Here is a 25,150-nt window from a genome sequence, read left to right as displayed (position 1 = left end):
ATAATTTGCAACCAGGCGAACCCGTGAATATGTTACGCACGTGCTTGGCGTACAGGCGCGTCGCGTATAATATACTCGCGACCACACATCCCCGATAGCTGTATCCCTAAAGTATACCCCTTTTTACCTTTATTTCTGTCCTGTTGATTTTATTTGCGAATACGCGTTGCGAATAAAACAACACGAACAGAGAGTGCGCGTTCCTGCTCATACACTAGGAGCGGCGGTCGGGTCAATGGAAATAATTAGTCGGATAAAAACGGCAACTTGACGGTCCAGTCCGTTGTGTAAACTGCCCGGGTTTACGAAAACTCGTCAACAAATATATTCCGAAATAAATTTTGTAAATTGCACGACGCGTTAACGCGATGGCAACTGTGTATTTGCAATTTGCTAACGGCGCGAGCGTATATATAAAATAGATAATGACCTCGGATAAATAGATAGGAATGAAAATCAGGATTATCGTGTATGCTCCTTCATTTTATGTATCCACTTATCTTGTGATAAGTGTTGTATTTTTTTTATTTAATTGTTTTCATTTATAAAATAATTGTAAAGAATTTTTTGTTACATATTACGTTAAATTTTTGGATATACTTATTATCGCTGAGTAATATATGAGTGGTTGTCGTCATTATAATTCGCGTATGCGTGCAATGATCTTACTAATATATTTATTAAACCTGTAATTTAATATTTATCAATATTCTCTTTGTATATATAGAGGCTATCAGTCTCGTTTACCTCTTTACCCTTGCGCCGCAAAGCAGGCTCTTCTCGTAAAATACAATTTCCGATATCATGGGAGGAAAACCGTTTTCGCAAAGGCAAGCAAAGTCGTGCTCCTCTCGAAAGCTCTTTACCGTCTTGATAGCTGATACTATTAAGAGGATCATACGCGCACACGTACACGTATATATACGAGATACCGGGTAACTCGTTGTAGAATGCTATTTTCAATTGTCCAAAATATTATTTTGTAATTTTGTAATAATGATAAATATTATGCAATGGAGAGTTGTAAGAAATATTTATTATTGCAAAAGATACTTATTTATTATCGTACAGTGATTTTAATTTGAAGCTTATTACGACGGAATAATACGTGGTTCAAAGTCCACGTATACGAGGTTTATTAATCCGTGTACGTGGGAGAACTTGGATAGACAAATGATGCTGTTAAAACTTAGGACAGCTATCGGTGGTTGAGGGAAACCAGATCTTAATACCTCGCATGTATTTAATGATGTGCGGTTGCAGACTGTCACGATGTGACGTCCGGAACTCCAGCGAGGGAGAGTTGTAATAATATACCGACTCTCACCCTGCAATATCTCCACCAAATTCAACTTCGTGTCATATATGTATGTGAATATTATCTCCAGACTAAATATCCAGACTAAATATCCCATGATAATATATTTATATTATTATGAAGGAGCTTCGTTATATATGTATAAGAGCGAATATTATTAACAAATATATGGAGGGGTAAAAGCCATAGTGGTGTAAGTCAATATTTTAAAAAATTTGACTGTGTCACTATGGCTTTTATCCCTCCGTATAATAAGCAGTTTTATGCAAGTTTACATTTGTTTTAAATCTCAGATTTTAACACGTTCAAAATCTTCTGTTTAATTAATATCTTCCTCTTCACGTTACATTCTTCGGTCGAATCCGCATTCACACCAATTGCCGGTGACAACGGGTCGGAGCAATTCGTCTTCCGACATACGTTATTTTCTTTCCCACCGGCCGCTACTTAGTCACCAGAAAGGCAACGAGCGTTCGCTCCATGAATAAAACGCTAGTTATCGAGATCGTAAATCGCGAGGAGCATGCCGCGGCCGTTTGCAGTGTTTGCACCCGTAGCATCAAGTGGAAACAGCGTGCGCGAACGCGCGCGCGCGAGGTCAGCTGTGGGATCGCCCGGCGCTTGATTTATTCAGAAAATTTTCACCGCGATACGATTCCCTCCTCCCCGCTGCCAACTTTGCGCGGTAAGTCGAATAATTGCCACCCCCGGGAGAGTAAATGAATCTAATTGCATCTAAAATTTAAATGGGCGTTTGGCATTTGCATTTAATACCGACGTCTAACTAGCTGTACGAAGCTCGATAAAGCAAGACCAACCGCCCATCCTCAACGTGGCCACAAGATTCGACGTCCTAAACAGGTCCCCTTGTAAAGGTCCACGATCATTAAGTTGCGCGGTTATGCCGCTAACGTGTCACCTGATCGCACGACATGCGGATACATGTTGTAAAGCTAATCGTTCCATTAACGTCTTTATCATCTCTTCGCGGAGAATTAAATGTATATTTTTGATAGTTTTTTAAATACTTTACTTTTAAGGGAAGATATCAATTTATTTAAATTAGAACTGAAACATGCTTAACTTGAATAGAATAATTTTTTCCACATGTATCTGCATGGTGTCAAAATGCGCGATATTAATATGGAACTTGAGAATTCTCGTAGACTTTTAAAAAACATTTATCGCAGTGAGAAATCTTGCCCGAGTACAGAAGTTTAATGCGGTCAACTTCGAGCTCTCGCACAGTTCTAAACAATGTTCCGGTCGATGTTTAGCAAGCGGCAGCGCCGTTATACTGGAAACTTGCCGCTTGATTGCTCGCACGCAGATACGCTTTCGAACATGACGCGAAAGGAATTACTTCATCAACGACGTAACATCAAACTTTAGCCTGAAAGCTGTCACTAGGTGTCCCAGTACGAACGACTACTTCGATTGCTTCGACGACGGTATGTCAAAGCGCTGAAACAGAGTTGCTGTAACTTACGTGATGAAAAGAGGAGAAGGTAGTAACAGCAAGGTAGCAACAGTGCTAATTTATTCTACTATATAGTTAACGCTAGGAATATCTAAAGTAATATATATTATTTTATTACGATATAAATACTTATTTTTGTTCTAAGGAAATTGCATTATTATATTCTTTAACACTGTTGCTAAAAACTTTGAAAAAAATTAAAAATTAAACAGTTAAAATTAAGTAAATCACTAAATGATTTATTTAATCACTAAATGAATATTTCAGTCTCAACCAAATTTGTAGGACATATTATCGATTTTTCGTATTTATATCTCGATATTTCTCTTGTGGCATTATAATGCTGTCAGTTAGCTCAATGAATAATATAACATGGTTTGAATTTGATGTGCTTATATGCATATATTTTTACATCGATCGAAATTTAATCGGTATATTGTAATTAATATATAAGAAATCTCGGAGAAAATAGTAAGTAACATTTATTTATTATTTTGTTCCACTCAATTACCTCAATTAATGTCATATCTATATCAATAAATAGGATTAAAACTTGTGAAGTCTAATTTTGCTTTCGAACTTTTACTATACTCGCTCAAAGGTACTTTCTTCGAGCGTCACCGCTCGTCATAGCTCGAGTTGTGACTTTACGCGTGCAGATAGTACCCCTTGCAGGAAGCTACTCATCCTTGCCTTGACGACGGAAAAGGCTGGCAACTGATAAGACGGCGGGAGTTACGCAATATTGTGATAAAGGCGAACGTCGTCCCTCCTGTGTGGGGTGATAAACGCGACGCGGAGACTCGTAGACGCGCGCGGCAGACGCGGAGAGAAGGACGCTCGGCATCCCGTCGCGCGATGCGAGGAACGCTCGACGGGACATGGCGAGGCACCGGGAGAGAGGAATGCCGGTTAACGAGGATAAAGGGCATGGCGTAATGGACAGTGTGCGCTGAAATTCATGCCCGGCCATAAGAAAAATTGGACCCGCCGACGCCGCCACCGCCGCGCTTTTCCCACCGGAGAATTAATTCGTTGGAACTTATAACACGGTTCTCTCGCGGCGTGTGCTATACACGGTGGCCGATAAAGCGCGGACGTCGTTAGCAGGAAGAAAGAAATTCCAAGTCGGAGGGTGTCGACTTTCATTAATGAAGTTTCAAGATAAAGAACGTCATTGATCGCAACTTTGAAATTTTTAACGTAAAATTATCAAAGCTTTTTTCTGCCAGATTTCTGTTGAAGTTGAAGCTGCTGAGAATTAGACTTCATAAACGTTTAAATAGTTGCAAATTAAATTACGAGATATGTTTATTAAGAAAAACACACATATGTCTGATATACTAATTCATCTTTTCAGAGTTCATGCTATATGTCCAATGGAATATTGTGGAATTTTTAGGCGTAAAATATTTCGCGGATTGGCGACGTCGAATGACGATAGAATTTTGTCTCTCTTTTTTTTTTTGGTGACGAGAGAAGTTCCCTGTGTATATATCGAGAGATAAAATAATATTTTGTTTTGTGTGTTACTATCTACAGAGCGATAGTGCGAGAGTTTTGACAGGTGTATCTTGCCGTGTTTATCCACGTTACCGCAGAATCCCATCGTAACGGATAAAAATCGCGCAAGCGATTTTGGAGAAGATGCGATCTCAGCACGGATTATTTTCCTTTCCGCTTCAATCCGTTGATGTGCTCGGCTAAGATCACCTTTTCTCTCTTTTCCGTTACTGTGAAAAATCCTACATGTGAAACTTTTCAGATGTACAACATCGCAACATCGAATTGTACACGTATAAAATTTCCTAGAATGTCCATCATTTTTCCCGCTGTCAGAATGAGACAGGTCGAGAACTGACGTCGCGAGCTAGCTAATAATTATCACGGTCGTTGGCTGAGCTCTCATTTTTAGAATCGTATTTTTCCGAAACGGTCGGGACATATTACGCATGCAGGATTCGTGAAATAAAATTCAGCAGGCCGAATTAATCGCCCGCGATTCTACGATGGAACCAGCTGGCATTCGCATACGTTAAATAGGTCGTTTCCAGGGACCTGCGAGCGCGCTACCATCCACCAGCAGCACGGCGGCAGGACCCGGATCTGCGAATCCGAAAAACCAAGAGAGAGACCGGGCCTCTGTTGGATCTCTCCACCGCCCTTTCAGCATCCGTCCTTCTTGCTGTTCTCGTTTCATCTCTTCTTTTTTTCTAGTGAGCGTTGACGCAACGCCAAATTGAATTCGGCCTCGCGCGACGGTTCGTGAATAATTCTGCGAGAGCACCCGCGTGTCGTCTCTGTCAACAATAATCGGCCGGTTGTCGCGCATTCCTCTTCCCATCTTGCATGCTGCCTCTTTTCGCTGTGCGCTGCAGCCGCAACTGCAACCGCGCGATGAGGACGCGATGAAAAAAAAAAATATATATAGACAAAAAGAGAGCGATGCCGCCAGTCGTGGAGTCGGGGGTTTTTCTCTCTTATATTTTATCCGGCGCGCGCGTATCGATTTATTCATCGCGGAAATCGAGCGTAACGAGGCGCAAAATGCCTCCAAACGTCGGACCCTGTATCTGTCCGCGTCCAATTTTGTATTCCACCCTTTCCGCGTTCTTGCGGTCACTTCTCTTCGCCTGCTTTTTCCTTAAGTAAGTTACCATCATGAACAGTTTCATCGCTCAGTACAATTTCACTCCTCCGCAAATTCGCTACTTGTCGCTGTTTAAATACACCAGCCAATTTTCCCAACACGCCATCGTTATTATTATAGCAGCCAATTAAACGTGACGAAAATGAATTTATCATAAAATTACATTTAACCGTTCCGCTTTGCAAAGAGAATTAATTTATCAAAAAGTTTAAAGTTTTAATTTTCGAAGAAATTAATTTTTCTGAGTAGTTTATATAAATACAAAAAGTTGTGCAATACAATTTCATCAGCAATTAATCGATGTATAAGGCATAAAGATGAATAAATAAGTTGTAAATTAATCGCAACCAATTAATGAAACTCTTCTTTATACGTTTCAACATGTTAATTATAATTGTAAAAATTACTAAAAAGATATCGGTATAATTAGTTTATATTTAGAAGTAATTTAGGAATGAGATGATGAATTTTGGCAGGTATTAGTTATATCTTAAAATATAGTTTAATATTTGTGATAAATAAAGCCAAAAAATACATTTCAATATTTTACGTAATAAAATTTATCATGATTGGTGATGATTTAAAACAGGCATATTGCATATGACGTGTGCTAACAGAAATCTTTTTTGCGTATTTTAGTTTTTGTTTATTTCCGTGGATATTGGAATGTATATGTCTGTCGACTCTGTCTCGTGAATTTTATTTTACGTTTTTTCTGACAAGGTTTATACCCTGACCATCATACTGCTGTTTAAACACTATTCACATTAAAATATTGCATTTTGCCGCGATAAAATCTCTCTGTTATTTTCTGAAACGGCTTTGTGTTATTATCACAAATGGAATATCGGTTTCGAATCATAATTTCCTGGCGATGCGACAGTTTATTTTCCCTCCCAGTGCCTGTAGATAGAAAGAAAATGTAATGGAAGGACACGAGATTGTTAACGGCTCGTCTCCTTCCACGATGCAATCAGTGAAAAATAATTGCAGACAAAATTAACCGCTTACGCATTTCGAGTCTGTTTTAATTATCAAGCGCTCGCCACTACGCCGATATTAATGGTGTGCATCTGTTCGAACGTAAAGTTTTCTCTCTGCGCGTGCCGTTGGTTTAATCGCACGTTCTCAGGCGGTAACGATCATTTGTTTAAGATAGTCGAAAGTCGAAAGTAATGCGCCCCATTTCTTCCTTTCTTCTTCTTCTTCGACATATTTTAACGAAATAAGGGGTCCGTTCCGTTTCACGCATGATGCGCGCATTGTCTATAGTAAACGTTACGTATGCTATAGATAAATGCACGCATATGCGTGAAACGGAACGGACCCAAGGAAACAGCGCTGGAAAGAAAAGAAGCACCGCGTTCATTGTATTGATTTTTCTAATAATATGAAAAATACATCTTTTATGTTTATTATTATTCTAATTTCATACATTACGGATGTCTTGTGATTTCAACGACGAGTCTTACAGATGATATAGGTACTATTAATATTTTATTTTTATTTTTGTTACTTCCATTAAATTATGTTAGATTGACTTTTATATTTTGCGTTATGTCATTTTATAGTTTACACTTGATAAGGGCCCAAACCAAGGGCTGAAACGTCGTGATTTTGTACAAAATTGTGGCCAGTTAAGTCGAAAAAATTGAAATATGTATATTCGTTAATCATCACTGGCAAGTTACGAAATTGTTTATGTTTATTATTCTCCTATCTTTATCTGAAAGTTGAATTCTGTGTTTCATGGCAAGATAATAAGGCCACTGGCCACTTTGTATCGAAATTACGTATAAAATATCTTAAATAGAGAGACTATATAAGAGGATCAGAAATTTATAAAACTTGTAAATTTTCATGGTCTTCGAATATTTTATTCAACATAGAGGGCTGTGATTACTGATTACTCATTGTGTGTAACCATGATAAATGTGTAGAACAAAGGGACGTGTTGCTCTGGAATCGACGTTAGACTTTTTACGTCCGACATGAATTGTATAGTGGCGAACGTCGGAATTAAAAATCGCGCACAATCCGACACCCTTGGCCAGGATTAACTCTGAAAAGTATTGCGTTCTCACAAGACCGTGATTGCGCGTACATTATAGAAGGGCGCATTATAGAAAGTAATTTTGTTGTTACATGCCCGCGAAACTTCATAAAATCAGACCGGGCGCTTTTTCCATCTGCGAGCTTGCATTATTTCATTCTTTCGGTGTTTTTCATCGCGTCCATTCCGCTCGTTCGCTGTACGCGATTTCGTCCGCGTTATGTTTTCGCGGTCTTGCTTGGCCACAGGCGTTTCGCAGACAGAGAGCAGAATATATATTAAATACAGAATGTTGCGTAATGGCTCTGTTATCATCATTCTCTATGCAGTGATAACGCGGTCAGCGATGATATTTTTCGCAAAAAAGATTTTTTTCTTGCTGGCACACACTTCTCAAGCGAAGATGTTTTAAATTAAAATTAGTTGTGTACATGTAACTCGCTTATGTACATTTTTGTTTGATTTGTTCGATTGTTCGATGTATCGCGTATTTTTCTGTCTATTGGATGTTCGACGTGTCGCGTAATATATGCATAAATCCTCATGTTATTCAAAATTTGTCTGTCGTTTGATTTCAGAATACTATTTTACCCGAGGCTGTGCACTTTTGGGAACGAGCATTGATGGTGCGAGAGACAAAGAGCACCATTAGATTGAACAGGTAAGGATAATTACTTAATTATATATCCTATTTCTTTTTACAGCCGATCGCGATTTTAATTAGACAATGTTTCGCTTTTCCTGCTTATACTGAGTGATAGTTTTTCAACTTGAATACTTATCATAATGCTTTAGAAGAGGACATTAAATCATTATATCATTAATAAATAGTTACTATATTAATTATATTATTTACATTTATAGCTCATATTTTTCGTTCTTTGGGAACATTTATTTAGACTGCCTTCCACAACCACGCTCTTAACGCTCAAGCATCGTTCTATCTTTGTTACTTACAGAAAATTGAACAAGAACAGAGCACGCTTATAGCGCTAAGGCCCGGTCTACAATCAGTCGTATGTCGGAGTCGGATGTCGCAACGTAGCCGATGATCCAATAAGAGAATTTCTTTTTCGGAAACGAATTTTCCTCATTGGACCATCGGCTACGTTCCGACATCCGACTCCGACATACGACTGATTGTAGACCGGGCCTAAGAGCGTAGTTCTGGAACGCAGCCTTAGTAGGCAAAAAAAATAGAATATTAATATCTTAAATACTTTTTCAAGAGACTTCATAATTTGTAACTATTTTTCATAAGGCTTTGGGCAAGTATAGTTTTAGGCAGAAATTATAAGTGTATTATATTCCGTTAGGTATTAGTAACAAAATATTAATGATTGAAAAACAAACTTTTTTAAGACAAAGAAGTAGCGGAAATAAAAGGAAATGAAGGAAGAATATTAATGCTAGATAGTATAATCCACCGAAGACCGTTTGCATTCTTTTATTATAACATGTTCACGTACATGGCTGCAGTCATAGCGTTTATTTGCATAGATACCAAGATGCTAAGCTAAAAGCGTGTGAATATGTATCGCACGTATTTGCGTGTTCGCATAACCGTTCGTCTGATTTACCACTGTAGAAACACGTACTAACGTTATTATGGTCTTGCAGCATTGTGACGTGCATACTTGTCGTGATCCAATATGTTGCTGCGATAAAATGACGTTCGTTTCGAAAAGTGATTGTTCGACACAGCGATGAGGAGTAAATTGTTCAACGTTTAATTTTAAATTTTTCTTTGGAGAGACTAAATCGGATTACTTTTTTTATTTTTCTTTATTTATATTTTATTATCATTTATTATTATAAGATTTTAGTTCTCTAAAAATGCAAATGTCACCTAAATTGAATTCGTCATATCCAAAAATGCATAGAAGATATGAAATTTCCCACACATGAATAGTTGATATATTCGAAGTCTTTTTGCAGCAACGTCGGCATCGGCTGTGTTGCTAGACACATCGGAAAGAGATAAATGTTCGCCGTTCGTTCTAGACCCTTTTCCGGACGCGGTAGCCAGCGTAGTAGTTTGGCCGCAGATACGCTAGCAACCTAAATTAATGCATCCGTGTCCGCCGACCAGATAAATAGAACACATGGAAGTGCATGGACATAAAGTCGCGTGCGTGTACACATAACTGCATAGTTATGTGGTTTTCTGCGCTTGTAAACAGGCTCTACATTCCTCCCGTGTTTCTAACGAGGCATGACTTTTCGCCACGATGTTGGCACGTATTTCCGAAACCACGTGCGAATTGTCTCGCGTGAACAGCCATTCGCGAAGACAGTGTAGCTATGAGTTTTCTGTGATTACGGATTTATGACCTAGCATGTGGATGACTTACAATTAGTGCAAAAGTGTGTAGCTCAAGATACTAAGCTTTCTTGCATCGGGGATATCACTTTGCTCTCGTAAATGGAACGTTCTCATAACAGTAAAGCAACAACTGTGTTGCGGATTGGAAACTTGAGGAAAGAAAGAACTTTATATTTTTGTAACCTTTTCGATGTTTTAAATTTAAGATATTTATCGGCAGAGATATGTTATAAAACAATTTTTATGAAATAATTGTTTTTTTTATTGTGTATGAAATTAACTTTAAAATATCTTTGCAAATTTAGCGATTTAATTAAAAATAGTTAAAAGTATAATTTAGTATAGGTAAGATAAATTTATAGTCAAATAAACAATGTGTTCAGGAATTTATCCCGTTTAGGGTAGAGCGGGGTCAAAAGTAACGCGGGGCGAAAGTAACAACTCAAATATCTATAGTTATAGGCATAGATGCGCATGCGTCTGTTGCATGGTTAACGAATGAAGCTGAACAAGCTATAACGTGTCTCAGAACGCCTCGGCCTGGGTATTGAGTATAAACTATAGATATTAACTATAGTGTTAAATATAGATATTTGAGTTGTTACTTTCGCCCCGCGTTACTTTTGACCCCGCTCTACCCTATCTGTTTAATCTCTTGTATATGATTTCTTGATTTCCATGTCATTCATTATTATTATTTATTATAATATAATATTATTGCGCGCGATCATCTTATTCTCGACGTATTAAATTCATTGAGTATTGCACTTCCTCGAGTATATTTTTTATCGCAACAGATCGCGTTCATACATATTCATTCGCATTTCTTCTTCTATTTACTACCTCTCGCTCTTATTCCTTTCTCTCATTCAATGTGAAATTATAAAAATTGCTTGTACATTAAATGCATCATTTCAGCCTGAGATCAGCGCCGGTATAGACAATACTCTTGATAATGGAGCGATTATTCCCCCATCTAAGCCTACGGATATCCCGGACAAAAAAAGCTTTACGCTTCCGGTATTTACTGCTGCCGCAAGCAAAGGGTGTTAAGGGTGAAAATTACGCGAGGGATAGCCACCCTCCGCTTAAGCTGTGGCCAGTGCAAATTCGATCGATCGGAATGGACGTGCGCAGCACGACTTTCTTTAGTTTATCGTGCTCAAGCGTATATTTCGTAACCTTATAGTGTTGACGTTCAGAGAATAAAAGAGAAGAGAGCTTACGAGAGATACGTCGAGGCGCAAGCCGGGTGCCGGATATAATACAGAGAAATGCGTGAACTAAAATAAGACAAGAAGAAACGTGGGTTCGATTCTAGGGCACATACATCAATCTCTTGCCAACTTTCGTTTCTATTGCTGCCAATAAAAATCCAGGCGGGAACTCGTGGTAATCTTCGCGTGTCAGCTGCCGCCTCGCGAAAAACTTTGCACGTTTATCGATCTTCTATGTATCATTATATACTATTTCCCGTCACGGCTGCGGTGCAAACCGGAGATAAGACATTTGCCATTAAAGTACGTTCAATAGAGTTGATCGAGTATCCACGCGAATGGAGATGTCAAATTCCGGAAAACCGAAAGTGCGAATGACGTCGTGCTTTACGCTAGTCGTGTACACTACATTTTTGATGAAGGGAATGTATCTATATAAGTACAATAAACTGGGAAAAAATTGCTTTAGCAGGGTTAACTTTGCGCTACAATAAAAAAGGAATATCGAACAGAGTATTGTAATTGTACACAATAATGTGCCAGAAACGGTTTATATATATATTTCTAGTAACAATAGAGCTGTAACGATTTCTGCCGTAACAAAGGAAGGTTGTAGAACCATGGCAAGTATCAGAAAATAATATAAGTATCAATAAGATACGATGCCGTTGACATGGACTTTAAAACGTTTTTCATCGACAATGTTGAAAATCTTTTCTCTCCTTTTATTTTTTTTTAAACTTTGATATAAGATTAAAGTAGTTGCAACAATTTCTCAAGTTATTCCATCTAAAAGATATGATTTACAATAGAACCACGGAATAAGAAGCAATTTTTCATGGACATATCTTATCTTTATATAAAAATTTAACAATCTTTTAGATGCAAAAATCTTTTTATTAAAAAAATTTTATTTATGAAAAATTTGATAGATACTTTATTATTAAATTTAATTGAAAAACTGCCTCATTGTTAATTATTCCTGAGCCTGAATATAATTTTTGCACGATTTATAATGTAAGTTGCTACAAAATTTTTATAAAATTATCTTCAAATAGAACTTTTTTTTTATAGAACAAAAATGAATATATTACAAACACGCAATTTTTCATGAGATGTTAAGAAAATTGCATTATTTATTTGCAATTCCCTTCCTTCCAAAGATTAATCGCGTCGAAATATCGTGTACAATGTATCCCAGATTATGGACGGGCAGCACATTAATTCGTGTCGGTCTTCACAAAAGGTAAATGTAATGCCTGTCGCTCAGAATGCAGAGTGAAATCGGATCAAATGAAACCTGTGCACAGGGGCGCCCACACATACAAGCGCAGGATTGCGTCGGGCACGCGTCAAAGGAGATTCGATTTGAAAGAGAGAGAGAGAGAGAGAGAGAGAGAGCTGGTGCTGGTTGCGTTTAAACGGGGCGAGCACGCGTGTAACGTTTATCGGTCGAATGCGCGCTACGATATGGTCGGTAAGGGGCAAGGATTGCGGAGGATGATTCGCGGGTCGTTTACATAACGCGATATTACGGCATAACGACTGTAACGCTTTAATGCACTTCCGGACCGTGCATTGAGTTGCCGATTGAAGATGCTTTGAGAGCCTCTTTAGCCGCGTTTGCATGGGAAGCGGTTTAGCTTGCATTCTATCTCTCTCTCTCCTTCCTTCTCCCCCCCCTTTCTCTCTCACTTTGTGCTTTGGATCATGCGAGCAGGATCTATCCGTATCTAAACAATGCGCACAAATCTGAGTACTATGGTCTTCGATAGAGACATTACCCATTGTCGTTCGAAACATTGTTCAAGCTTTCGCATTGCTATGTCTAACCGATCAATATCGTATTTTCTCTTAGTTGTTTCTGCATTTAGTCTATCTGAAGTATAAAATGTAGTACATTTCAGTGTGCTATATGTAGGAATGTCTTTTACAATTATTAGTCATAGAATAATGAACTTTTATCAATAAATTTTTTTTTTCGAAATGTGAAGCTTTGTTACATGGCATATTTAAAAAATATATATGTAAAACGTAAAACTATATGTTGTCACATATGCAAAACACATTTAGAGCAGTTAATTTATATAAAATGAGATATTTCGCTTTGTAAAGTACATTTTATTAGTACGATATGTATATTATTCATATCTATTAGTAATAGAGATAAATAAAAAAGAAAAATGTAGTGGTGACCACATATTTATGTCCATCCAACACAATGAAACAGTGGTAGTAATTTTATATTTAAGGCGGCTGTATTTAGGCTAGTATCTAGGGAACCTGAATCCTAGCAGCAAGCTGTAATTACTTCGCGTCGAACATAAATCTCACGTAACGATGGAACGCGTTAACGTCCGCTAATAGCATTAATTAGAATGCCCCTGCGGGCGTACGCGCTAACGCGAATTGTATATCTTGCAATTAGGGCAATTTTTTCGGTATTTCCTACTTTTTGTGTGACCGCGTACTATGCACGCTACTAATTATGTTGTCCTGATATCATAATTTGCATTTCTAAGAATATTGGACTATCAATCATTTTTTAACACTTAGTATTGTTCGAAAAAATATAAGCTATAAATTATAAATTTTATAATTTGTTTGTTATTATATTTCTTTAGACAAATTCACAGAAAAAAAGAATTGTTAAATCAAGACTTATATACTTGTATATAAGCAAGACTCTATAATCTTATAAGAATTTCAACTTTTTTATTTCAACTTTTTTTCTTGATTAATACAAATACCTTTATTCAAACAAGTTTTCTTCGTTTAACACAATTTATATCTCATTTCGAGATTATAGATTCTTGCTTATATACTAGTATATAAGTCTTGATTTAACACTTCTTTTTTTTCTGTGTCTATATTTGTATTGACGATTCAACCGATTAACTTTCATTTCCATATTATCAAGCGTAATATAATTAATCAAGTCAATCAATCATAAGTCATAATTGGCAAACTATTTATAGATAATTTATTTGCCTCATTTAATCTGACAGTTGGAAATAGCGTGTATGTAACTGATATAATTTAATGTACAACGCATTAAATAATCAAATTCTAATAACTGAATTTATTGTGTAATTAATAAAGGATATTAATATATTCCATTGCAAAGCTTCTATATAATAAATAACCTTCGAAACTCTATGTGTTTCACGAGATTATTATATATTCACAAAAAATATGCTGTTAATTTGTACGTAAATATTGACTAGTTAGAAACGAAAACTCTTTAAGCAACAGTAAAACCAGATGATATCAATTAACAAAGCAGAGTAAAGTGCGGTATTACACTCGCTGGCTTGTGTACCGGTTCAATTTAAAGGATTTATTTTTTTTTTTAATACGGATATCACGCGCCGCAATCAGGGTATTGTGCATTTCAGCTTGTATTGGCTCGATTTCCGTCAATGGCTTTGATAATCGCGCGTACATAACATATCATTGAAATTTCTATGGGAATGTTGGCAGTATAATCACCTGGCCATACAGTCAAGCGTCACATATTTATACACGATATGCATGCCAAGCAAAATATTCTATATTGCCCGTATCTCTAACTGAATATGAATAATAACGTAGAGAGAATGTACATAGATATGGCAAATATTATATTTTTAATTCCATTTTAATTTCGTATAATTATACATGTTCAATTTTACGTTCAATATGTTAATATTTTGAATTTAATATCGTATTTACGTACTACTCGTACTAGTAATATATAAATACGAATTTTATAGATTCCGTCAAAATTTTCCTAGCATTTATGTTCCAAGTTGAAATTATATGCATCAATACTTTGAAGCTTTATTCACGACATCGTGCATGTTTTTTAAATATGATTTCTTTTTCGGTAAGATTGCGACTACTGTTGACAAATATCATCTAATACATTTTTTACACTTTGGGCATTATGAGCATGGTGTCGCTTATTAATATCCAGGAACTCTCTCTCTCTTTATTGCATACCTGCATCGGTATACGACCGGCTTCAGTTAGCCGTGCAAGACCGTAATTAATTTTAATGATCTCCCAGCACGACAATAGCGCCTAACTGCCTCTCGGTTCCCGGTTCTCCCTGTACCAGAAACGCGTACCTATCGTAATTCGGTCGGAAAGTGTGAGTGAGAGAGAGAGAGAGAGGAGAGAGAGAGAGAGAGAGAGAGAGAGAGAGAGAGAGAGAGAGAGAGAGAGAGAGAGAGAGAGAGAGAGAGAGAGAGAGAGAGAGAGAGAGAGAGAGAGAGAGAAAGCGAATCAAATTTCAGCGAGCGCGACGTCGCGGTCGTTGTACGAGCTTCAAGAATTATGGTAATCGTTTTGTTTTAATCCGTGTAACCCGGTAAATCACGCCGAGGCAATCAGGATCGTCATAGTTGAAATGCGGAATAGACGCGCGCCACGTGTCCGCGGTAACGATTTCAGTTCGTATCGGCGATCACGGGAATCCTGGTATTTTCTACGACCATATGACCGGGCCTCAGGTAATCACATCCATTTACAGCTCGCGCGTGCGACACAGAGACATTTTAAGCCGGGCTTGCCGGAACGTTATGGATATGCCAAACGACCTCCGGCGGCAGCGTAATTGAATTTGATGCGATGACCTGCAAAGCGCATGCTTGTTTCAGGACGACGTTGATTCTCGTTGCGACGCTTTAAGGCTCGCATCTGGATATTCGATCTCGGCTCTCTCACATATTGATAAAATTCAGTAGCCGGGTTGCCTCTCTAGAGCAGGGTAGTGCAATGTAATTCGATGATATAACGCGCCGCGCTTTTCGATTTCTTTTCGCTGTACGCTTTTCTTTCTGGTTGAAATAGGAAAACATTTTTGGAAACGTAAAAAGAAATCGTGATACATTTGTGTGAAGGATGAAGAAATACCTACTAATGTAAGTCAAGAATTCTATCATTGTATAATTATCTTCTCTTATAATCATATCTCTGAAAGTTATGAAGATACAAAAAATGAAAATGGCTTACAAACTTACATAACAATTATTGCAGTATATAATTGTTAGAACCATAATGAAAGATTATTAAAATATTCTGGTATGTTTAACATTGTTAAAAGAATCTATTTTATGAATAGATTAATGTATATAATGATTTACTATATTATTCTCTAAGTGCAGTTAACGGAAGAAAAGTTTTACCGTATAAAGTGATATTGGAAACTGTGTCAATGTATCTGTGAGATTTGTATATAAAGCATTTCGTTGCGAAGCAATAAAAGTTAACAAATTCCTTGCGCTACGTTTGCTTTTAACTTAAAAAAAGAACTTCTTTCAATTAGATCTCCGTATCTGATGTCAGTTTTCCCGATACTTTTTATTATGTTTCGTCTGCCTTACGTGACATAGATCTTATGTTCAATGCTTTCATTATTTCCTGTTCCGATCATTCCATTTGTGTTCTCGCGTCGTAAGAGTCACGGAACTTTTTCATCAAAACTTTCGTCGGTACTCTCTGACCGTCGAATCCCGAAGAAGGACGTTGCCTACATTCTTCTTTTACTTTCTGTCCATCTCTATCTCGGATTTCCGGATCTGCTTTATTTCTCTGGCTCGCCGTTAGAGCATTTCTCGACAATAAAAGTTTTCTTAAATGAACAAGAGGAAGAGTAAAGCAAGAGGATGAATACATCATATAGATGATTATTATTTATGATATCATCAAATATATAAACGTGAAAATGAGAATAACAACACAATTCGCGTGTCAAAAACTTCACACAATGATAATATAAAGAATAAAAACGATTTAACATACACACATGCACGCACGCACGCACGCACAGTAAATTAATATAATATATGTAATATATTTATCTCTGTCATTATCTTTGTAATAGGATAAAAAATAAAAGATACTATTTGAAAAATGTCTCATCAGATATCACGGATTAACAATTAAATAATATTTTTGCGTAAAATTTTAATAATTTAATTATCAACATCATTATCTACATTTTGTTAACGAAATTGCATAATTCGACGGCTCGGCTTTATCGCGCAAAAGCTATGCTAAATCACTCAAGTGCCACCGAACACGATCGCGGACTGACGAGGTATTCGGTTAATTGGGCGAATCGTATCTACCAGTTGCTTGTCTCTCGAAATCGTGTTTCCGTGGTTATAACTAGCTGTATGTAGCGGATGTTTCTGTTCTGGCTTATTTGGCTCATCTGTTATATAACTCGATTGTCACACGGAACAGATACGGGATATCCTCGTGAACGATAGATCAGAATACGGGCAATTAGTTTTGTAAATACTAGTGTTCGCGTTCTCGGTAACAACCGTTTTTTGCGTTTTTTTTTTGAAAAAATTCGCAAATTTTATTCTATTCATATTATTAGTTCAACTATATGTATATTCTATATATTTTTTGTTATTGATCTTGTAGGTGATGATCCCGGAAAGTTTTATTAATTTTTGAAGCAAATATATGCTTTTTTTTGTAATTCATATATTTAATTTTAATACATTAATACATTAAATGTTACATCTCATTATCGAACTTGGTAGCGGAATTATTTTATCATCTCATTCTCGATATGTATGCAGAGAATGATTTAACACCAGAACTGAAAGACTGAAGTATTTCGATAGAATCTCATCTTGCGGACTTTGGATTATAACCACAATACTGGCTGCCTAGATTGTCTGTTAACGAACGGAGAATATCGCTCCGTTGGGATTTACATAGGTATTTACGGACATAGTTGACATTGCAGGTGAAATTATTGAACACCAAATATTTCTCAGTTGACGCGACAGTACAAATCTTCAAGCGTTGTCAGAAGCGAACCATTTGACGCGAAATATTTATGCCATTATATTTATGCAATATTTACAAATGTGAAGCGAAAACGTCCTAGTAAACTACTTTTACAGAGAAGTGAATTTTATGATATTGAGGAAATGCATATTCTATAATGTAGGAAATTCGGTTTTCACACATTTCGCTTCTATTCTGCTCGTTCCAAATTGTTTCTTTTGTGATCTAAATTTCGATAGAGCAGTACTTTTGATTTGGCCACCAGAAATAAAAACGTACAAAGGTTATAAATTCAGCATCATATTTTATACGTGCACAGAAAATCGAGATCAACTAACATCGAATGGAAAACCAAATTTGAATTCGCCCTATTTCATAGAACTACATTCCATATTTTTCCGTTATTATGCTTGTACAACCACCCGGTATTATGTACTCCAACAGCTGGTGATACTTTATTATTCAAAATGAAACTTTCGGTTCGAATATAGGTCGCGCACATTTGCTTCGCGAAAAAGCGGAGAGGGCCATCGTGTAGAGAGGTAAATGTGAATTCTTTACTTGTTTATAAATTATTCAATCCATACAAGTTAAAGAGCGAGGTGCCATAAAGTGGCGTTAATTATTCCCAGAAGATTAAAGTTAAAGAGAAATAAATACATTTACAAGTTAAGTTTTATAATTTATATAAGAAAAATAATGAAAAAGATAATCTTTTTACTTGGCGTTAAAGTACAAGTTATATTTATATAATCTGAAAAAAGAGCTGTATACGAAATGTTATTACATTTAGAAAAGAATTTATTATTACATACGAAAGAGATTATTTTAAATTCTGCGAATTAATTATCGAAAATATTAAGCGTCTAAAATTTACTTGCAGCTCTACCAAATTTGTAATGGACTTTTTATCGAGAGTTTGTGCGGCGTTCTATGCTCGACAAAGCTTTCTTAGACAAGGAAGAAAGCAGACTTCCCACTTGAAAGCCCGGCTTCGGTGAGATGGGCAGGTTCTTGGGTTAAAACTTGGTAATCCCGCTCCAATTATTTAGGCTAATAGCGAAAGTTTCGTCGGCAGTCGCGTTAATTAATTGGCAAATAGTTGATTCTCGAGTCGGGCCGTTTTTCCGGCTCGGTAGATTTTCGTTCTCGTTGTGATTTAGTGTGACTGGTGTACGACAATAATCCTCTAATAAATGCTTTATGTTTACATTTTTCTTTGTGGCTTTTATTCCTACTAGATCAACATATATGAATCAATTTATACCTATACTTATTTTTTTCTCTCTGTTACAAAATGTATGACATCTTGTGTATACAAAGTTTTAAAATTGCAACACGCACGTCGCTTCAGAGATCTTGATAAATGCCGCTTTATGTGTAAATGAAGTTATGGGCACTAGTTGAACGTACTCTCCTGCCGTGCTTTATCCTAGAATCGTGTCAAAACGCTGCCGTCGTACCACCATAAGTAAACAGTGCATTCTCTATGTTATCCTTTCCTTCATCTCCTACTATGCAATGCATAACAACGGGAACTCTACGTCTCAAGACGCAATTGTTTGCCCAAGGTTCGTTGCCGCAATTTATTTCGCTGTCACCTGTCCATAATTTTTCACAGCATAAAACGTGCCATGTGTCGAGAACAATAAATCTAAGAAAAAAAAACAGTACTAGGGAAGAAATATCGTAGCCGTAATTCCACATGCCTTTTCCGCGAGATGTAATTAATTAACGACTTAGGAAGCGCTCTTACAAAATCTATCATCATTAGGAGCTTTACGATTTTTATAAGTCTTTACTGAAATTTTTGTCATGCAATTAGTGTTGTGTTTTCTTTTCATTTTATTTCATCCTCATATTAGATAAATGAAGAATTTAAAATCGAACGACACATTTAGCATCAGGATTGAAAAATTAGGCTTTATTAATAGCTTGATAAATTCATCGTTGAATACGTTCGCAAAATGTCCAATAGAAGACCGCTTATTTCATTCAAAAAAATTGTAGAAAGTTATCAATAGCATCGGGAGATTTCCTATTTCTTACAGACAAATCAGACGTGATATTAACAGTAATCTCTAGTTGAACGTACTCTGTCCCTGAGGAAGAGACGATCGATGAAGAATAAATACAGCGTTAGAGAATACTGCACACAGCAGGGAAATACTTCCAGTCAAACATGTTCAATAATTCCTGAATCCTTTTGAGATGTACGCGGTAGAATTTACCTCGCTTCGTCTTCTTCCCACTCGCCTTTTCATCTTTCTCGGTTCTCGTGACGTAACGACAGAGGAAGCCAAGTTTAGTCCCGCTTATGTATTCCCTTGCTGCTTATCGGAGCAGCCTCCGCGCCTCTGGAGCGAGAGCTGTAACGAAATCTATGCGTAGAATCAATCTTGCACGAGGCTTCCGGTTTCTTTCACGACTTTTGGCGTTCCCCCGTAGCCTTCGCCGTCACGCAAAAAGACACGAGCGAGGAGAGTGACGCCCGCTCATCCCACTATTCACGATACGAAAAGGAGGACCGTTGCATTATTCAGCGAACGCATACCGAACCGTACCGGATACGGGAAGCATTTCTTATTTTTACAAACTCCGCTCGCTCGGGAGTCCGGCGGCGCGAATTTGTCGTGTAGCTACATGAACGCCGTAAACATCGATCGTGCTATCCGACGGAGATTAAGCGAAGCGGAAAATGCAAGGGACGTGCATTGGCGAGTAACGCTCTGTTTTGAATTTATCGAAAGACCGTCAGACACGAAAACCACATTGAAAGTACGATATGAATATGAATTAATTTTTTTACGGCCTGGTCTGTTTCCGTTCACCGTGATTGTGTCTTAACTAAAGCTGTTACAATGCGCTCAATTTTAGATGCACATAAAATTACAACGTTTTGTTGCAAATTAACAGATTTCTAATAATGCACATTACATAAACTCACGCAACGTTAAATGTAGGATCAAACCTCAATCTTAGTCTTCATAATGTTGAAGCGATATGTAGGTGATTTATGAAAATATTGATATGTTTTCTGTAACTTTCATTGATGAAAGTTGAGAGCACTCTAAAATATACTCCGTAAAAATTCGTCACAATATAAGCGTCGTGTCTCCGGCTTTTACATCACGGAGTGAGAATAAAAAATAATACGAGCTGTTACACTGTACGTATTGAAAAATCGACTGCCATAAAATACTTAAAATGTTTCCCGTATTGGATTGACAATATTGTCAAATTTGTTTAAGAATTTACAACTGACAAATTGCAACTGATAGATTTCACATCGGCATTGAAAATTACTTTTATAATTAACAGATGTATTTTGTATTTTGTATAGTTATGGTTATAGCTATTGTATAATTGTGCACTCTCTTTCGGAGATCCATGCATATTTCAAAAATAAAAGTTATTATCTCTTTCCTCTCTAATACTCGGAAATAAATCGGTATGTATGAAAAACATTTTTCCGATAAGGAACAAATATCCATTGTCGAAGCTGACATGAAAACATCACGTCGTTCATATTCATGTTCCACTGTTTTAATCGAACTTGTCGTGCATGGAACATCAAGCTTCCTGGTTTTACCATGATCACAGGCAACATTAAGGGTATGAAAATCATACAAGATATCATATACCGCACCGCGCAAGAGTATTTTCAATCCTGCATCATGGATTGCGTTTCATGGAAACAGGAGACATCAAACACATACGAAATGAGAAATCAAAGCTTACTGAAAATATTGCAAAAGGGAGAAAATAAAACGTAATTATTGGGGGATATATATTGCTTCCTACTCATTTTAGGGTCGAAGTTTTTTTTATTAATTATCTTCTGAATGACGTTTACTAATAAAGTTTGTGTTTAAAATTACTAAGGAGCACTTTTTAGATCATAAATATCTTGTAAACTGTATGCATATCTTACTAAATGCTTCCTTTATGAGGAAGCAAAATGAAGCGCGAAGTGCTTACTGTGTGATAAATTTACTAAAACAACAAACGATAAGACGATCATATTTAAATCATGAAAATTAAAAACAATGCGATGGAAACTTCTGAATTTTTAAACTGCCGATTATTTATGTAATAATGGCGTAATGCAACATCCGCTATGCTATTCTTCTCTCTACATTAAGATCTTTCTATATTTATTTATTTATATATTAGTCAGTTATTTATAGTTGTCCAATAATTAAAAAGGTGTAATTTATTGACGTATAAAACGGATAACGTACAATCAAAATATTTTTGGATCTTTTAATGTTTTTTTTAGTTACAATATTTTCAATATGTACTTTATATGACATGCTGCGTGACACTAATCCGCTTTTACAAGCGCGATGTATCGATGTGCTCGCACCCTGCGTCGATCCATGCCATATGTATTCCATGTTATCCGCTCAACAAGCATGATCTGTCTCTGCTAAAGACAGATAGATTAGGACAGAGAGAGAGAGAGAGAGAGAGAGAGAGAGGGGGAGAGAGAGAGAGAGAGAGAGAGAGAGAGAGAGAGAGAGAGAGAGAGAGAGAGAGAGAGAGAGAGAGAGAGAGAGAGAGAGAGAGAGAGAGAGAGAGAGAGAGAGAGAGAGAGAGAGAGAGAGAGAGAGAGAGAGAGAGAGAGAGAGAGAGAGAGCGCAGGAGTGAGGCAAAGAAAGAGAGAGACAGCAAGATGCATTAATTCTGAGTTGCGAGACGAGCAGTTCCTGACATTAGTTACCGACATTCGGATCGGTCCCCGTTATTAATCTTAATCTCGATACTATGAAACCGTGCAGACTATTCGTTACCGGAGAACGGACGAACGTGACATTTTCCTCCGCGCCAATCCGTATCGTGGTATCGATCTCGCACAGCCACCACCCTTTACCTCTTCTTTTTTGGATCTTTCGTACTTTGAGGACTAACCACCCCACTGCCGCCGGTACCACCACCACCACCATAACCACCACCTCCGGATGACGAAGAAGAACGAGCTTGTTGCGACGGCGCATTTAAAAAAAAAGACCAAAAGAGAGATACTGGCCGTACCGGTGCAAAAAGACTGGAACAAGGCGTGTCGTGAGAAGGAAAAATCCGATCGAGACAAAGGGATGAACGCAGATGGAGAAAGAAGACTGTCTCGTGAGAAAAATAAGAAAGAATGAAAATACCAGATTTAAAATTATTATTCTTGAAGGATGATCAATGTACTCGTATGTACAGAAGCAAGCAATAACTAGAGATAATCAAGCTAAAGCTAATGTTGCATAATGAAGCGATTACTGATCTGAAAGTGTGCATAATAAAAATGTATAGAGGAAAGTGCCCTATTATGAGATAGGATCCTAATATGAGATGGCGGGGTTTTTTCATGGTGGAATCAACAAATACGGCCTATATAGGGCCTTTTAGCTTAACATATCTTATATTAGGATCCTGTCTCATAATAGGGCACTTTCCTCTAATAAAAGCAATTGGATAAGATCAAGGGAAAAATCGCTTTTAAATTTAAAATTCATGGAAATTATAATAATGACTGGAATAATGACTGGATAACGGTTACTATATCTTTCAGCGATCGGAAAAGTTAGTTAAATAACTTGAAGTGAGCGGAAGTGAATCGTGAGCGAGATTTCAATTTAAAACTGGTAGATATTCATTTTCATTTATCATATTCTTACCACCATCACCTTATTACTTCATGTTATCATATTTTAATAAGAATAAAATTAATTCGGGAATCAAGAGCCGTCAGAGCATTGCAAATCATTGCTTAGCGTTCGCTTAAGGAATCTAGATTAACGCGAAAAGAAGCGAGGGACGAAGAGTCATTGTTTCTACCAACTAGGTAGTAATAAAATTTAACAGCGTTGCAACGTGCTAACTTAATTTTAAAAAAGATATATGCTACATGTTTGTTTAGTATATCATTAACAGAAAAGTGAATAGATATATAACTATCTACTTCTATAATTACACTATATATGTATATATATATTGTTTTACAGATTAACATGAAATGATTACATATACAGGACAACGATAAGCTAAGTTATTTTGTAATACACTGGTGGAAATGGTAGAAAATCACCATGAAGGGCTTATACATTCACTACTAACGTACCTGTAAGGTACCCTCAATAAAGATTTCCATGTTGTACGATCTTGTCTTTTTTGTCATGCACCCTGCTAGACCGTACGAATGAACAGCGTTATCGGATATCGTAGGGATAAAGTGTTCTTGATGTTCTTTTTTCCATTTCCATTAGTATAGTTGACTTCGTTCTCTTTTTATATATTATTTTTGCGATAAAATTTGACGAAGATTATTAATAATCTTATAAATTATGAGAATACTTAAATTTATATAATAATTGTTATATGAATAACGTTTTTCTTACAATTTTTATTATTAAGCTCACAAAAGTAATTAAATGATTTCATGGGTATATCAATGTTCGAACCATCTCTTCGCGACTATTGTATATATTGACGTGTATATTTCATATATGTATGTAACTCATGTTACAGGCATCATTTCGTAAGCGTGTTGCACAGTTACGTAATCGGATAAAGCGTATTGTGTAAAACGCTATTTTTGATAGTTTCGCGGTTACGCGCAATAGATCGTTTCAAACGCGCCGCACTAGAATACTTTTTACGATTCCTGTTATGACAAAAATTACCATGCTGTGAGTTTTACGATCTTCCATATGGAGAAGATTATAACGTCATGGGGGAGATACGAGATTATAACGTACGACGGGCATTCGAAATTTGTGGTTATACTTCAGTTGATGGATACTTTACTGCGACGGAGTGTAACTATACATTATTGTATTCTGTACTGTATACATACAGTATTGTATATATACTCTCGACAAAATAGTTACGGATAAGATTAGTTACTCAAAACATTCTTTGACTATATCATCGATCACAACAAATAGATGCCACGATGAGTTAGCAGAAATGTGTAAAAAATAATAAGGACGGAAATCGATCATCGCTACGGGCTCGGCACAACATTGTAAGCGTGCCTAAATGACAGTCTTGTCTGTAACAATTATGTTATAAAATCAATCTAAAAGATATAATTAAATTATCAAATAATCTATATTATAATCTTTTTCATGATAATTGAGGAAATTATGTCATCTAGTCATTTTGAGTGAAATTAAATAATCACAAACTATGCTCTGATATATTTCCTTTGGTCATTTTTAAATATCTTTATAATAATAACGTTTTATCGTTATCGAGGAATAACGCTTAAAGTTATCTTCTTTATGCTTGATAAAGAACAAATTTCTTAAATTT

General features: G+C 36.6%; 1 protein-coding gene and 1 long non-coding RNA gene across 3 annotated transcripts in view; both read left to right on the top strand.

Annotated features, from left to right (window-relative positions):
* Positions 1-25,150, top strand: part of Invadolysin (leishmanolysin-like peptidase, invadolysin) — a 262,515-nt gene that overhangs the window by 212,861 nt on the left and 24,504 nt on the right. For both annotated transcript variants that reach the window (XM_071700201.1, XM_071700202.1), the window contains one exon: positions 8,080-8,162. In XM_071700201.1, the coding sequence (XP_071556302.1) occupies positions 8,080-8,162 (83 nt within the window). The remainder of the gene's footprint in view (positions 1-8,079; positions 8,163-25,150) is intronic.
* On the top strand, positions 17,499-19,052 carry LOC139769287 (uncharacterized). Its single transcript, XR_011717510.1, has 2 exons — positions 17,499-18,384; positions 18,726-19,052. It is a non-coding gene; the product is annotated as an uncharacterized lncRNA (long non-coding RNA).

This window comes from Temnothorax nylanderi, unplaced genomic scaffold, assembly GCF_030848795.1.
Source record: "Temnothorax nylanderi isolate EJ_2023f unplaced genomic scaffold, tnyl_v1.0 TNYL_tig0021_pilon, whole genome shotgun sequence".
In the NCBI taxonomy this organism is placed as follows: domain Eukaryota; kingdom Metazoa; phylum Arthropoda; class Insecta; order Hymenoptera; family Formicidae; genus Temnothorax; species Temnothorax nylanderi.
This window is presented reverse-complemented; position numbering and strand designations above follow the sequence as displayed.